General features: G+C 38.3%; 3 protein-coding genes across 5 annotated transcripts in view; 1 reads left to right on the top strand and 2 right to left on the bottom strand.

The window, feature by feature from the left end:
* Positions 1 to 443: 443 nt before the first annotated feature.
* LOC127504948 (protein-glutamine gamma-glutamyltransferase K-like) lies at positions 444 to 2,162 on the bottom strand. Its single transcript, XM_051880119.1, has 7 exons — positions 2,003 to 2,162; positions 1,784 to 1,902; positions 1,534 to 1,641; positions 1,233 to 1,410; positions 1,008 to 1,146; positions 744 to 936; positions 444 to 640 (listed from the first exon to the last, which is right to left on the bottom strand). Exons 1-7 carry the CDS (start codon positions 2,025 to 2,027, stop codon positions 563 to 565), a joined length of 840 nt encoding a protein of 279 aa, XP_051736079.1. The 5' UTR covers positions 2,028 to 2,162; the 3' UTR covers positions 444 to 562.
* A 5,145-nt stretch (positions 2,163 to 7,307) lies between these two features.
* On the top strand, positions 7,308 to 12,261 carry LOC127505213 (protein-glutamine gamma-glutamyltransferase K-like). Its single transcript, XM_051880609.1, has 13 exons — positions 7,308 to 7,827; positions 7,945 to 8,136; positions 8,259 to 8,510; positions 8,639 to 8,757; positions 9,624 to 9,731; positions 9,855 to 10,032; positions 10,126 to 10,264; positions 10,336 to 10,528; positions 10,607 to 10,760; positions 10,847 to 11,131; positions 11,267 to 11,427; positions 11,512 to 11,648; positions 11,995 to 12,261. Exons 1-13 carry the CDS (start codon positions 7,398 to 7,400, stop codon positions 12,140 to 12,142), a joined length of 2,496 nt encoding a protein of 831 aa, XP_051736569.1. The 5' UTR covers positions 7,308 to 7,397; the 3' UTR covers positions 12,143 to 12,261.
* Positions 12,262 to 12,399: 138 nt separating this feature from the next.
* Positions 12,400 to 16,044, bottom strand: part of gpsm2l (G protein signaling modulator 2, like) — a 23,697-nt gene continuing 20,052 nt past the window's right edge. For 2 of the 3 annotated variants that reach the window (XM_051880608.1, XM_051880606.1), the window contains exons 12-14: positions 15,553 to 15,712; positions 14,285 to 14,511; positions 12,400 to 13,344 (exon numbers count right to left, since the gene is read on the bottom strand). In XM_051880608.1, the coding sequence (XP_051736568.1) occupies positions 13,171 to 13,344; positions 14,285 to 14,511; positions 15,553 to 15,712 (561 nt within the window). In that variant the 3' untranslated portion in view covers positions 12,400 to 13,170. The remainder of the gene's footprint in view (positions 13,345 to 14,284; positions 14,512 to 15,552; positions 15,713 to 16,044) is intronic. The other variant, XM_051880607.1, reaches the window with a different exon arrangement.

The following is a 16,044-nucleotide window of genomic DNA, read 5'->3' as shown; positions in this document are numbered from 1 at the left end:
AAACAACGTTTTTGTTTTAAGACCTCACACTAAACGTTGTTTCCATCCACACTAGCGTAAGAGAGAAAAAGATGTTTTTAAATGTATGAGTTGATTTCAAGCTTTTATCTTTACTCACCCTCAGAAGCCTTCAGCTCAATGCTCACTTGGCTCTTCCTCACTAAGGAATTATGGACTCCGGTGTAGAATGTGGTTGCCACTTGTCTGTAGAGGGTGATGGTACGAGGCGAGTTGCATTTATTCTGCAAAATGATGGAAAGCAAAGCATCCTTGCCTACACATGGTCCTTCCCCATGCATGGTGACTTTAACGGTCACATCTTCTGCGCAGGGCAATGGGCATGTACACCGCTTGCAGCCATGGCGAATCGCTGTTTCTATAGCAGTACGCTCTTCCTCCGTACCTGATAAATGTTAATAAAGTTGACATTTAACTTCAAGACATTTCCCTAGTGTGACTGTTACTATACTGAGATGTGTGTTTTCACCTTTTGGATGTTTGTAGAGGTGCGTGATATCAAAGCGTTTGTCTGAGCCAACGGCCTTGGTGCTGATGCAGTGACCTACTGCGTTTTTCTCAACATGGACAACACCAAAGGTGCCATCACATCTCGCTGCCAGTACACTCTATCATTGTTCACCTAGAGCATGATAAACATTAGTAATATATCATATGTTTCATTTATGTGTGAGAGAGAGAGGACCATTTAAACAATCTAATGGAATATTAAGGAATTAACGCACTTCTGCGAAAAGGAAGGGCACATCATGCTTCAGGAAGGTCTGTCCACTGCGGATGGCAGCAACAGAGGTGGGGCCGCAGCGGAAGAAGCCCTGGCTGGTCAGCTGAGGAGTGGAATCAACCACCTGCCAACCTCCAAAACCAGAAGGCAGGTCTGGACGAGCCATCCAGGCCTCATTCCACACGTGGTAGTTCCTACACGAAGAGAAGACAATCATGCACATTCAGAGGAACTCTTAGTAATCACAAATGCGATTGACACTTACCAGATTGAATTATGGTTCATGTGATCAATCAGCTGAAATTTCTCATCCAAATAGACGTCACTTGTCAAACAAACATCAGTGTCATGAGCAGAACAGAAGTTTGAGACCGGACGAGTGGGAATGCCCAAACATCTCAACACTGTGAGAGAAAGAGAAGAAGAATAAGTCTACAATCACTTTCTCAAACCTGTTTTTCCTCCTTGTCCATTCTGCATGAACTCTTACGTGTGTTGGTGACTCCAGCAAAGGCCAAGCTCTGTCCATATTTGACAGGTACTCCTCCACATTTGTGGTACTCTTTCAGGATGGCACTGCTGCCGCACCAGGATGTGGGAGAAGTTCCATCTCCATAGCAGTTAGACCAGTTACTCACCAACACACCACAGTCTTTGTTGGCAATAACCTGTTGAGGAGAGATGATTGAAAATGTTGTGTTTTGTATGCAGCAAGCTTAATGCAGAATAGAGCAAATCAGACAGTTTGTTAGGCTTTTCAACAACAAATCGGAAAGAAAATGAAGACTCACCATGTCAGACACCACTCTGGAAATGTTAATGGGGCTTCTCCATCCTGAGCAAGGGGTGCAACTCTTCTCCAACACATAAAAACATGCAGGCAAGACTCCCTCCTCAAACTAAGAATCACAGATCAGAGAGGGAAAAAATGAGAGATTAAGAAACATTACCATTTCAGCCAGTTACCCTTCTGGTTATAGTTTGCAAAATCTCAGGCTTGAGTTTTGTAATACTGTAAATGAATGAAAGTTTGACTCTTACTTGACCAAAGTTCCATGTTCTGCAGCCAATCTGCTGTTTAGTTCCATAGTAGATTCTGCCCATGTCATTCAGCACATACTCAACTCTCTCCGAGTCGTCATCCAGAAACACACAGTCATCTGATAAGTGACAAGAGAGAGTTTAATTTTAACTGAACTCCGCTTAAAAGCTTGTCAGCATATGTGTGTTTTAGTTTCGTATGTGTAATAAAACACATACCTTTACACCAGGGGTTGAACAGCATGTAAATGTCATTGTCAGGAACATATGGTAGAGTGAATCTTCCTCCTTGACAGTGAGTCACGACACTGAGTTGGTATCGTCCAACACAAGCAGTTGGAAGTGAGTGCACACGCAGTTTGATTCGTTTTTGACACTTTTCGACAATCTTTGCCCCCCAGCAGTCTTTCTTGAATTCTTCCACTATCGGAACGATCACATAAGTGCCATCCCGGACGGATGGGACATGACCTGTAAGACACACAGAAGAACAAGAGATTCCAGTAAAGGTAGAAAAACCTTTTGTCATGTCATTGTTAAAGAAGGCTATAACTGACCAAGTATCAGCTCCAGATGAAGTTTGTCTCTTTTTGGAACAAAAGCTCGTGTCAGCTCGACCCACATCTGGAAGCATTGTCCTCTACGGATGATGAGGTGATCACTCTGATAATAATTTGTGTGATGCTCCAGTCGATTTTGTTCTTTTCTGCCTTTAAGGAGGTCAATAGAGCACACCTGCAGCACTGCATCTGAGAACAAGCAAGAGCAGAAAACAATTAAAGATCAGACCTTAAAATTAGAAATGTGATTCCCACTACGCAGTGCAGTCAGAAGAGTTTACAGCGTTTACCATCACTTCCACATGCTTGTATGCCTTTGGAATCACTGCACTGGCTGATATTGCAAACTGACTGGCTGCATTTCCCTTTACGCTCTTCCAGCTCCAGTTTGGTTCCAGTGCAAATATTTTCACAAGACATACTTTAAGCTTCGAAAGTGAGAGAGAGAATGGACAAATTGTAAAACAAAGCTGTCATCTTAGATGGTTAATTATTCAAAATAAATTGTTGCTTTATTTTTTAGAAAATGGCAATCTATTCTGAGAATATTTTAAACATATTTTATATATTATTTTTTTTACCTGATAAAATACACATGCCAGTTTTCTAAATGCAATGATTATACTAAAAATCAGGTCACAATCTTAAAATAATGAATGTGTGGATACTTACATGTTAGTAGTCCTTGTCCCTGAATGTGACTTGTATCTTTATTTAAAGAGTAATCAGAATAATTGTTGTTTTTTGACAGCTTATAATAAAAAAGCATGTGAAGTAAGTGTTGCTGGGATGAACTACTGTTGCTCCAAAAGTTTTTCTCTGCTGCACACCGGTATATAACGACCTCCTCTCCACCCGAACTGCCCATAGTGTGTGAAATTTTTTTCTTCATGGTGAGTCACAAAGGTTTTTTTTTTTTTTTAAAAATCCTTCTTTTACAAAAATTAATGAGTCAAATGTACATTATACTATAAATGAACACTAGTATAATTGCTCTGGTTCTGAGCTGTCATTTAGAAGTCTCAGACTAAGCAGATAATTACATTATGTATTTTCACATACAAAGTGAATACAGGTAATGTTTTGTCAGTGGCATATGATCCAAATAGCCACATTAAATGTCATGTCATACTAGTTTAGGATAAACTTAATGCTGCTTTTTAGTAATGAAAGAATCTACACATGCTGTAATTATTGAGATTAAGTGATCTACTTGTATTCGCCCTGTACAGTACCATAAGTGACACCTACTTACCTACTTTTTTCTTAATTTACATTGGTCAGATGAAAAGCCTTAAGATTAAAACTTAGTGACAGATACTGCATTTAAATCATGAACAAATATTTGTTTATTCTCTCAGAGATTGCAGTCTGGTTAATACTGTTGCACAGTAAAACCACCAAGTACAATGTTGCTACAAAATGCTGCTTCTCAAACTACCATTAAAATGCAATTTTTTTTTTTTTTAACAATATTTTTTTAATGCCAATTACGCAAGATAATGAATATGGACACCAAACTCAAGGCGTTACTGGCTTTTCATGTTGCAAAAGACTTAACATTTGTGTCTGTCTCTGAGTGGAGTTTTTTTTATTTTAACTGATGTCAATTATTGACCATTTGTTGCAAAGTCCTTCCCACTTGAGGGCTCGCCTAATCATCATATAGAGAAGCCAGGCTTCCATGCGAGTTTAAAATGCTGATTAGAAAATATTATGTAACAATGCTGTTTTGTATCGTGTTATTTCTTACCAAATACATCAACTTTGAAGGACAAAACAGGCGAAAATGTCTTCGCAATGGCACACACTGTATAAAGGTCCTAGATCACGTAATTTTCGCTACTTTTTGTCTACTGAAATTTTTTTATTCAGAAAGACATTTCTTCAGCTGAACAATCAGATTGTTGTTAAACAACAGTACAATCCATTGAACGCACTGTATTCTATCTCTTACAGACTCATTTTAACATTTTTCTTTAACATACTCTACGCATCTAAACTTTAAGGTATGATGTAGGACACAATATGAAAATGAGTGCAAACAGAAAATAGATAAATGAACAAGCATAATATAGATCTGAAATAACATTAGCAAAGGTTGCGCAAAATAATGAACTTAATGCATGAATGCACACAGTTCTTACGCATGCAGCTATCTAAAGGGAAAGCTCTTTAAGAGTGTTCTTGAAGGGTTAAAACTTTGCCGTATTATATTGCTATGCCTTTAATTTAGTGATAGATTAGAAGAGATGAAGCACAGAAACAAAAGTCCACAGTTAAAAATCCAATGCTGGTCAATTAATATTGTATTACTTTCAACTGTAGCAGTATATTAGGAAAAATGCACCAGTGCATGCCTAAGATTCTAAGGTGCATCCAAAAGCAACCTTCCTAATACTACAGTAAAACTGACTGCAGAGAGGAGGTAAAAACTGCACCAAACAGAGCAGATGAACGTATGAAATAAGCTGAAAGAGACTGATGCGTCAGCCAACAGTGATGCTATAATATGATGTCACTGCACTAATGAAGCCTAAAAGTGCAAGAGTGGACATTTGAAAATGTACTTAATTATTGTGTGGAATTAAGTGCTTAAGAGATTTCAACCTCTTAAGAAATGATTCAGAATGACACCATATCATAGCATGAAAAGTCTCCTCGTTTCTGTGATGTAGCAAAGTAGAAAGGAGAGGAGAAAATGTCTGAACCTTTCCAAATGCGTGTTCTGGCTGTCCAGCACAAATCCAGTGACCATCAACACTGTTCTGTGTGTTTCCAGCTGTCATGGATGTTCAGTGTTGATGGACTGTGACTGCAGCTTGGTAGAACAATTAATTATGGGTACGACTGACTAAAGCATTATAATAATTGTCTGCTATTATAGTACAAAATAGAGTCATTTAGGAGATTATACAATGAAGACAATGCTTTCAGAGCAACCGTTTTTCAAAAGTACAGTGTTGAAGCTCATTAAGCGCTCCGTGAGAGTTTTGACCAGCAACTTTTCTTCCTCTACTGTGCCACACCTCCCCATTTTACATTCATTTCACTGATTGAACTACATTGAGATGCTTTATGTGTTGCCGTGTAATTTTAGTGGTTATACAATAATTATCTCATTCTTTCTCACTGTTTTTTAGTGACATTTCAAGCCTGACCACAGTGAGCCTGACATTTATTTTCGAAATGCCACTTGAAGTCGAATCACTTGACTTTACTCAATTTACTCATGTGCTTTTATTGCTAACATTATTGTCAGGGAAAAGAACTAAAATCATTTTAAGCGAGGACATTTTTTAAGTGCTAGTGACTATAAACCATAAAACCTTTGGATGGACTGATAAATAGACAGACACATTGATGTTAGATAAAATGACAGATAGAAGAAACAATGAATACCGGCCATTTTATTGTTTTCTGTCCAGTCTGACCAGAATTACTAGATAGATTATAGTCATATCAATTTGCTAAAGCCCTTGTAGAGTCATTTTTCTAGTAATAATTTGCTGAATTGCTCAGGTATGGGTGTTTTTAGGTCATTTTAACTTAATTGGTCTCATTAAAGGCTGTTTATTTTCTCATACTCCTTCTGGGTGGAGCATGAGCTTCAGGTTGGGGATGGTGAACTTATTATACAATGTTTCGGTTGTCTCAGAAAAGGACAAAATTCATGACATATCTTCTGTAACAGTTCAGAAATATTAGGGTAAATACTGATTTGAAGTTATGACACCAGATTCCTTACATCCACTTGTCAAGTAAGAGACATCTCTTCCTTTCTCGATGCACCCATCATATTCATGGGGTCTGGAGCCACATTTTTCCCTCTGTCCGTAAAAAGGAGGGAAAAAAATAATAAAACATGGAAATTAAACAGCATATTTGTTTATAGATTCTCTTGCTTGTGAATTTTCATTCTCATAATTTCTCCTATTTCCAATTTTATGAATCGTTCTATTTAATAACTCGCTTAAAGTCGAACATCAAAGAGTTGTCCTTGTTCTGACAATCATCAGAGATAAATATAAGAGTAACGGACAATTAACTGTACTACAATTTAACTTAATAAAGCCTAATAATGCAATATTATTGTATGTGTCAGAGCTAATTTTGCCTTAAAATTCCTTATCTAATCTCTTTGTTGAAGGGAGCTTCATTCCTTTAATTGTATGTAAAAGAAATTATTTTATTATACGGCTCTCGGACCAATCGCGGCACTGCATAAAATGCAAAAATCATTGTCCTACTCATTGCTCTCTTAAACAATGTAACAAGATTAACAAACAATAAGTACGAAATATGCAGACATGCTTACAGAATGTTTGTTTTAACGTTAAGATATAGGAATAAATAAAGTAAATTCATCAGTTTTATGACTAATGTAAATGTCTTAGACCCGCTCTGTCAGGAAACTAACAGTAAAATGACTCTGCTTAGTGAAAAGTTCAGAACAATTAAAGTAAGATGTTAATTTGTCCCATTAATTCTCTAAAAGAAACCATTAAAATTAACGTGTGATTCAAAAGCCTTTGATCCCTTTCTTGAGAGCACAATTCTTCACTCTTTTGCTTTGAGCAGTGGATGGGGTGGAGATGGAGATGAACTATAAAAATCCCGTCTACTGTGGAGACAAACAACAGTACGATCAACGAGCTGGTTATAGCAGGACTTACTGTTCACTTGCTTCAGTAAATCAAGTTCTCGGTTCAGTTACTCTTGAACGGACAACCACTGAAACATGTAAGTAATCATCTCAGACATTGTTTGAAACTTATTATATGGCTTTATTGTGCACAGATATGTTGCTGATTTTGGCTATCTAGACTTATAGGCTGTTTTTAATCAAGAGTTGGTTAAAAACCCAACAACACCTTTAGCAGATTTATATTTTTTAAGTCTTTTCTTTTCTGGTATGATCACAAAAGGAAGTTAAAAATATTGATCTGATAATTGTGAAAACAGCCTAATGAACAGATCTCATTTCTAAGAACAAAACCATGCAAGAGACCTTATTTATGAATTATTAACCATCTAATGACCAATTACTGATCATGTATCTCTCTTCTTTTCCCAGCATGCCTTTTGTATACAACCCATACAAAAACCTCTGCACCGTCGGCCGTTTCCCAGCCATTAAACTGCAGGCGGACCACTGCAGGAGAAAAACATGCTACACACCGGTTTATCCTTACATTAACCCTTGTGTGAGCCCTTGCGCAAACACTTGTGTCAAGCTTAATGTTAACCCTTGTGCCAGCCCTTGCGCTAAAACTTATGTAAACCCTTGTGCAACCCCTTGCTCTGTCCCTTATCCTTACCCATGCGTCAACCCTTGCGTTAACCCTTGTGTTAACCCTTGCGCTACTCCATACACCAATCCTTGCAGCGTTGTCGCTCCATGCCGTGATTATGAGACTAAGGAAGTTGTCATCAAGGAGTACATGGATGATTGCACTATCAAACAAAGCTGTGGTAGTGATGGTAAGAGTCGTAGTTCTTTGTCCTGCAATGCATGATGGGAAATGTGTTATTTTTATAACTCAATAAATGATCTGTTTGATACTGTATGACCTGTCTTCTGCTTTGTCGTTTTCACAGAAGCTCTCCTCCGGGTGACTAAAGTCGATCTACTCAAGTGCAGGACTGGACCGAATCGTAAGGAGCATCACACACATTGTTTCCCTGATGATCACCTCATCGTCCGCAGAGGACAGTATTTCAATATGTGGGTTGATCTGTGCCGTCCCTTCAATCCCAGTTGTGACAAACTTCACCTGGAGCTGAAACTAGGTTGGTTACTGCATGACCCATATGTACATGATCATAGAGGACATGCAGATACAGTATATGTAGAGGAGGAACATGCATTTATACCATCACTGGAATCTCTTGTTCTTCTGTGTGTCTTACAGGTCATGTCCCATCCATCCGGGATGGAACTTATGTGATCGTTCCAATTGTGGAAGAATTCAAGAAAGACTGCTGGGGGGCAAAGATTGTCGAAAAGTGTCAAAACCGAATCAAACTGTCTGTGCACTCACTTCCGACTGCTTGTGTTGGACGATACCAACTCAGTGTCGTGACTCACTGTCAAGGAGGAAGATTCACTCTACCATATGTTCCTGACAATGACATTTACATGCTGTTCAACCCCTGGTGTAAAGGTACGTGTTTCAATACACTTTAAAATAACATACAAAACCTGAATATATGAAGGTTTAATTGAATGCGAAAGAAAGAAAGCACCATTAAGACTTTGTGAAGCTTCAAGTTCAATTTTTTCTGTTCTCAGATGACTGTGTGTACCTGAGTGACGAGGCGGAGAGAGTTGAGTATGTGCTGAATGACATGGGCAGAATCTACTATGGAACTAAACAGCAGATTGGCTGCAGAACATGGAACTTTGGTCAAGTAAGAGTCTCATATATTACTAGAGTTTACCACATATCAGAGACCGCTGTCAATCTAATTGATTTCAGTGAGTATATTGAGAAAAAACGTCCTTCAAATCACTTTCAACATTTTGGTTTAGCCTTAATGTTACAAGGTAGTTCTCTAAAATGATAACCATTAGCGTAACCATTATGATTAACCATTAGCGTAAAATATTCCACAGGATTTTGTCTATAATAAAACCACGGACTGGAATCATATTACGTTGATGACGGCCATTAGCGTACATTAACGCTACTCCAATTTTATTTTGACCGCTTAACTGAAATGATTTTATTTACAGATATCATATTTGACTGCTGTGTAAAATCCCGCCCTTATGCGTTTAAATAACTTCTGACCGTTAAATCTGTCAGCATGTGATGTTTCTGATATTTAAACGGCACTGCCGTTCTCAGGGAATACAATCAAGTTGTAAATGTAAATACAATCTCAGTTGTCATTACAACACTAAACAAGCAGAGTAGACAAGGTGAATCTTACCTGAGTCGTGAGCTTTAAGTCTGAATCTAATGGGGTTAACCGTCTTACTAGCAAACGACAAGAATCACGAACCTATGATTCTTGTGATTCGATTCTTTAAAAGAACCGATCATTAGACTCAGAGTTCGATTCATTCCTGTTAGTCTGTTAGAGCAGTTTAGCTTTCTTTTGTGTACGTTAGGTTTGTAATATGATTTAAATCAATGTAATCACACAATACAAACGTTTTTAAATTATGTTTAATTGATTCAGTATAGTTTGTGACCCCTGCTGTACACTGCATAACATGTTTTTTTAATCTGTCTTAATATCTTTTCCTCACTCTGCTGTCTGATTCTTAGTTTGAGGAGGGAGTCTTGCCTGCATGTTTTTATGTGTTGGAGAAGAGTTGCACCCCTTGCTCAGGATGGAGAAGCCCCATTAACATTTCCAGAGTGGTGTCTGACATGGTGAGTCTTCATTTTCTTTCCGATTTGTTGTTGAAAAGCCTAACAAACTGTCTGATTTGCTCTATTCTGCATTAAGCTTGCTGCATACAAAACACAACATTTTCAATCATCTCTCCTCAACAGGTTATTGCCAACAAAGACTGTGGTGTGTTGGTGGGTAACTGGTCTAACTGCTATGGAGATGGAACTTCTCCCACATCCTGGTGCGGCAGCAGTGCCATCCTGAGACAGTACCACAAATGTGGAGGAGTACCTGTCAAATATGGACAGAGCTTGGCCTTTGCTGGAGTCACCAACACACGTAAGAGTTCATGCAGAATGGACAAGGAGGAAAGAAGGTTGAGAAAGTGATTGTAGATGTAATGCACTTATTCTTCTTCTCTTTCTCTCATAGTGTTGAGGTGTTTGGGCGTTCCTGTTCGTCCGGTCTCAAACTTCTGTTCTGCTCACGACACTGATGTTTGTTTGACAAGTGACGTCTATTTGGATGAGAAATTTCAGCTGATTGATCACATGAACCATAATTCAATCTGGTAAGTGTCAATCGCATTTGTGATTATTAAGAGTTCCTCTGAATGTGCATGATTGTCTTCTCTTCATGTAGGAACTACCACGTGTGGAATGAGGCCTGGATGGCTCGTACAGACCTGCCATCTGGTTTTGGAGGTTGGCAGGTGGTTGATTCCACTCCTCAGCTGACCAGCCAGGGCTTCTTCCGCTGCGGCCCCACCTCTGTTGCTGCCATCCGCAGTGGACAGACCTTCCTGAAGCATGACGTGCCCTTCCTTTTCGCCGAAGTGCGTTAATTCCTTTATTTAAGCATTCTGTCATACAGAGATTCACATAATGACTTATGACTCCTGCTGTGTCTCTAGGTGAACAATGATAAAGTGTACTGGCAGCGGAGATCTGATGGTACATTTGGTGTTGTCCATGTTGAGAAGGATGTAGTAGGTCACTGCATCAGCACCAAGGCCATCGGCTCAGATCAACGTCTAGATATCACAAACCTCTACAAACATCCATTTGGTAAAAACCACCTGCATGCCTCTTAAAACATCCGGTTAAGATTCATGGTCTCACCTGTGACATCTCCTCCTTCTTCCATTGATCAGGTTCATCTGAGAACTGTGCTGCTTTGGAAACAGCCCTTCGTCACGGCTCCAGGAGATGCACATACCCACTGCCCTGCGCTGAGGATGTTGTCTGTGAAGTCAGCGTGAAGGGTGATGGACCGTGTGTGGGAAAAGATGCCGTGCTTTGCATCAATCTGAAAAACAAATGCAACTCACCTCGTAGCGTAACCCTCTACAGCCATGCAGCAGCCATGTACTACACTGGAGTCAGGAAGACCTTCCTGAAGAGAGACCAGACATGCATCGAGCTCAAGCCCTCTGAATGTGAGAAATTATACAGTTTGAGTTGTAATACATGAGACCAAATGCAAATCAGCACACCATCTGTCAATCTGTTAGTTATTTAAAATAGAGACTTGTCATGAAAGCATTCCATATTTATCACTTTTCCCACTACAGGCAGACCTCTGGAATGGACCCTGAGTTATGACGAGTATAAGGAGCACCTGGTGGATCACGCCCCACTGATGCTCAACCTCTTTGGACACGTCGCTCAGACTAAGCAGATTCTGGCCACCCAGTACAGCTTCAGACTGCGCACTCCAGATCTAGCCATCGCTGTGAGTTTAAAGCATTCAACTTATTCTGGTGATCAGTTGAAATAGTTCAGTGCTAAATTGTGTCTTGTATGTGGTTTTTCTCAGCCTGTTTGTGATGCTGTCCTGGGTCAAGAAGTGCCAGTCAAAATCACCTTCCAGAATCCACTGCCTTGTGTCCTAAAGAACCCTGTTTTCCGCTTTGTGGGACTTGGACTGCAGCATCCCAGAATTGTTAACTATGGGTAAGATACTACAATATTTTTTATTAATTACTCATTTAAATACTTTTCCATTTCAACTGATTATTCACATTATTCACTGATAATGTGAAAATTACTCAAATAATGTTGCTATACAGATTTAATTTAAAGATTTAAAATATAAATACATAAATTATAGTAATATTAAATAATAATACATTTATCTACAGTTTGTTACTATTTATGTTATAATAAAATTTAAATATATAAATTATAGTAATATAATATGTGTCACAATACAGTTTGTAAATATTTAATCTAAAAAAATAAATTAAAAAAAAACATAAATTATAGTAATATTAAATATTCTTCTTCTTTTCTTCCTCAGTGACATTGCAGGACATGCCACCGTGTGCCTGACGGAGAAATTTATTCCCAAGTGTCACGGCCCACACAAACTTCTGGCCTCATTCGACTGTCCTCAGCTCACTCAGGTGCATGGATTCGCCAACATTGCGGTCAAACAGCACTGTTAAACCAATCAAATAACCAAACGAGAAGAAACGTCAAGGCTCCACTGAACAGAAAGCGCTCACACTGAATTGATTTGCAGAATTAAATAGCATCTATTAGTTTCACTTTACCTACAAGCTGTAAACCTTAAACTAATCATGATCCAGGAGGCTTTATGCCAGACATCTTAATGATATTTTCCTCTCTTGTTAAGTAGTATTTTGGGAGATGGCATTTGTGGGCTTTACCTGGTTTGAGAGATTACAAATGTTATACTGAATAATCATTGATCATAATCAAGTTTATTTTTCCTTTTCAGTTTTTTTTTCATCGTTTAATTGCTTTCAAATAATTGTTTCATGGTGATGGTTACTCTGTCCTGTGTAGCTTCAGCATCAAATAAAATATTCCCAGCATACTAAACTGTGTCTGATGTGATGTATCTATGAAAATGAGGCTTTATTCCTCTTGTCATTTAAAATTAATAATACATTCTTAAATCCTTTCCAGAAACTTTTATATTCACAGAAATCCAGACTTTTGCAGACTGCTTGTCATCACTGGTTTCTAAAACCTCAAAAACATTGATATAGAGCATTGCTTCACTTGTATTAAAAGATAATATAAAACACATTTCAAGTCAAATAATCAAAAGAAAACAGAACTGATACTAAGTTTAGTGTTAAAATATACATATATATATAAAATGGTCTGAAATCTGAATCTACCATCCAGTAACAGCTGATTAAGTCCATCCAGTTATCCAGGTGAATGAAAGCATTCAGTGCATTGTACTGAATCCCTGAGAGAGAGACTGCGGTCTTGGTCTGATTCTGAATAAGCATCTGTTCTGCACAAACACATCTGAATCCAGTTCAGATCACGGTTGTAGAACTTTGTGCATCTCCTCGTGCAAAAATCTTCATGTTAAGTGAGAAGGGAAAACATCTTGTAGGGTCTGATTGTCAACAAGGCATTGATTCAGGAGTAAGACTTCAGTGAGGTTACAAGGTCCTAAAACAGTACACTCGCTTCATAAAGAGCCGATCAGTCAGGATTGGTCTGAAGGGGTCTGTCTTGTGTCTGATGGTAATATGACTCGCTGCTCATCTATTCGTTTGGCCTGGGAGCGAACGATGAGGCTGAAGAAGTCGTCGTCTGGGACTGTGGGGCCTCTGGTGGGGGGTGGAGGAGGAGCACACCTCTGATCATCCAGTCTGGATCCCTGTGTACGACAAAAACAGACACTGAACATACCTTACAAAAGGATGTGAAATATAATATTTAAAGAGGATCTATTATGCTTTTTTACATTTCCAACATTCTTTAACCCTTTAAGACCTGAAGAGTTTTTTTTCCTGAGTGACATGCACAAAAGTAAAAACTCATAACTCCAAAACTATAGCAAGGAGAGTCAAAAGGTAGGTATAGTTTAAATAGGGACACTATTTGAGGGGACAGCCATTTGTAGTGGTGTCCGAAACCATAGTGGACATTATTGAGTGCACTCATTCAATCCCACAAAGCACCGCAATAACAAGTGTACAACTAATGTACACTCAACGGTCTCATAATGCACTGTGAGGTTGTGCCGAATTAATTCCCGTGTCTCACCAGAAGATGGCGCCCGCAGCTGAATCATCCATCCTTTTTCCAAACTGCTGGTTCAATGTGGCTACAGCGTAATTTCATACAGGTATAAATTCATTTTTAATTGATTATTAAATTTATTAATTAAGGTTTATACATAGTTTTCATGACAGAGATCAAGATAAATCTTTTCATTACTACTAGAGCTGCCAGTTTGCTCAGTTTCAAATGATTATTAAACAGCAAGCACAAACTATGCAAAAGCAGCAGCACTCAGTGTCCGAATTCACTCTCTTGTTTTCATTCACTCCTTCAAGTGAACTATATTAGCGGACTAATGTAGGGAATATGGAATGAGGGTATAGTGGGCGATTTCATACACAGCCAGGAACTAAACAGAGCCTTACTGACAGACTGGGAAGAGATGAGCTGCAACAATGGAAAATGTGTGAAAAATTTTGAACATTCAAAGCATGAAACCTATTCCAGTAGAGCCAAAAAACAAAATCAAGACTTTGTAAAAGGGCATAATATGGCCTCTTTAATGATGCAGCATAATAATAAACAACATTAACCTGGCACTTAATCAGCATGTCGAAGAAGTCTTCATCCGGTTCTTTGCTATCGGCCGTGGCCATGAGTTTGCTGAGAACATCCTGGCTGTGGCGCTGGTCCAGCCGGAAACCCGGAAGACTGCTCACACTGGCCCGCTGCTCGTCCAGCCGACGGCTCTGCGAGCTGGCCAGCAGGTCTAGAAAATGGCCGGGCTGTGCCAAGGCCTCCGCTTCGGGTGCGGAAATAGCTGAAGGTTAAAAACAGTAGTCACTTAAATACTGCTATAGAAATACTTTTCTTATAATACACTATTGTTCAAAAGTTTGGGGTCAGTAAGACTTTTTTATTCAGCAAGGACACACTAAAATTGATCAAAAGTGACAGTAAAAGCATTTATAATGTTACAACAAATTTCTATTTCAAATAAAGCTGTTCTTTTGAACTTTATATTCATCAATGATTCCTGAAAAAAAAAAAAAAATGCATCACAGTTTCCACAAAAATGTTTATTGAGCATCAAATCAGCATATTAGAATGATTTCTATAGGATCATGTGACACTGAAGACTGGAGTAATGATGCTGAAAATTTAGCTTTCATCATAGGAATAAATTATATTTTATTCAAATAGAAAACAGTTATTTTAAATTGTAATAATATTTCACAATATTTCTGTTTTTACTGTATTTTTGATCAAATAAATGCAGCCTTGTTGAGCAGAAGAGACTTCTTTCAAAAACATTACATAAAATCTTCCCAACCACAAACTTTTGAATGGTAGTGTGCATATGTATTTTTAAGATTACTTAAAAATGCATTTTACACTTTTTTAATCATGATATCTTGAGACATTTTTAAAGGTTAACACCATGTCCTAACCAGGCATGACACGCAAAAGTGACAAGCAATCTCTTCCATTAATCTGTACATTAAACATCAAGTATTGGCTGCGATTTTCTCATGTGACACAGTAGTTTAGTGATCAATGTGGACAAACCAATTGCTTGTCGCTGTATACACTGCTATAATTGTTACACAGTAAAGGTGTGTTCACACTGAAACTCTATTAGGTGCATAAAGTTTTGTATAAATGTAATTTCTGCGCACATTGTTTCTGTACATCATGCCATCTCAAATCACTCCCACTTAAAATGAATGATTTTCTTTAGGCTTTGCTGCTTTACATTGCTTTCAGTGTGAATGCACCTTAAGTAATGTTATTGCACCTTCATATAGTACAAGTATAGTTTGCACAGGTGAGTACAGTCAGGGAGGAAGGGGCGACTCACGTTTCCTCAAGGCTACAGGTGGGGTTTCACGGGGAGAGGAAGGGGCGGGAACACGGCTTATGCCGTCCTCTAATGAGCACCTTTGATCATCCATACGGCTGCCTTGGAAGCGGCTTAGAAGGTCAAAAAAGCCGTCTTCACCTAGAGTGTCTGGAGCGTGCTGTGGAGAGGGAAGTTATAATAAAAACAATAAATATTTGATATTTTATTTGTAGAATTTATCATTTAAAAAGGCAACTTTAAAAAAAAAAAAAAAATACTCAAAAAGCCAACAAAAAGTTCCATTCAGCATTTTTAATTTAGAAAAAAATTTTCATTTGCATGCACTTTTTAAAATCTAAATGATAAAATTGACAGGTCAATTCAGTATTCCAGCCTCTCTTTACAGTATTTTTTAACCAATATATTTTTTGAGACTCAACACTGCTAATTGCTGCCATGAAATCATAATGGTCAACATGTATTTTTAATGGAATATTGCAGTATTTATTA

Source organism: Ctenopharyngodon idella, chromosome 22, assembly GCF_019924925.1.
Source record: "Ctenopharyngodon idella isolate HZGC_01 chromosome 22, HZGC01, whole genome shotgun sequence".
Lineage (NCBI taxonomy): Eukaryota > Metazoa > Chordata > Actinopteri > Cypriniformes > Xenocyprididae > Ctenopharyngodon > Ctenopharyngodon idella.
The sequence above is the reverse complement of the archived record's forward strand: the minus strand, read 5'-3'. Positions and strand labels throughout refer to the sequence as shown.

Coding starts and splice junctions, on each gene's coding strand:
- LOC127504948 (XM_051880119.1), bottom strand. CDS start 2,027: ATGCTGTTCAACCCCTGGTGTAAAG. Junction 1,642..1,783: donor GAACATGGAACTTTGGTCAA/GTAAGAGTCAAA, acceptor TGTGATTCTTAG/TTTGAGGAGGGAGTCTTGCC. Junction 641..743: donor TGCCCTTCCTTTTCGCAGAA/GTGCGTTAATTC, acceptor ATCATGCTCTAG/GTGAACAATGATAGAGTGTA.
- LOC127505213 (XM_051880609.1), top strand. CDS start 7,398: ATGTATCTCTCTTCTTTTCCCAGCATGCCTTTTGTATACAACCCATAC. Junction 9,732..9,854: donor CCAGAGTGGTGTCTGACATG/GTGAGTCTTCAT, acceptor TCTCCTCAACAG/GTTATTGCCAACAAAGACTG. Junction 11,428..11,511: donor CTCCAGATCTAGCCATCGCT/GTGAGTTTAAAG, acceptor GGTTTTTCTCAG/CCTGTTTGTGATGCTGTCCT.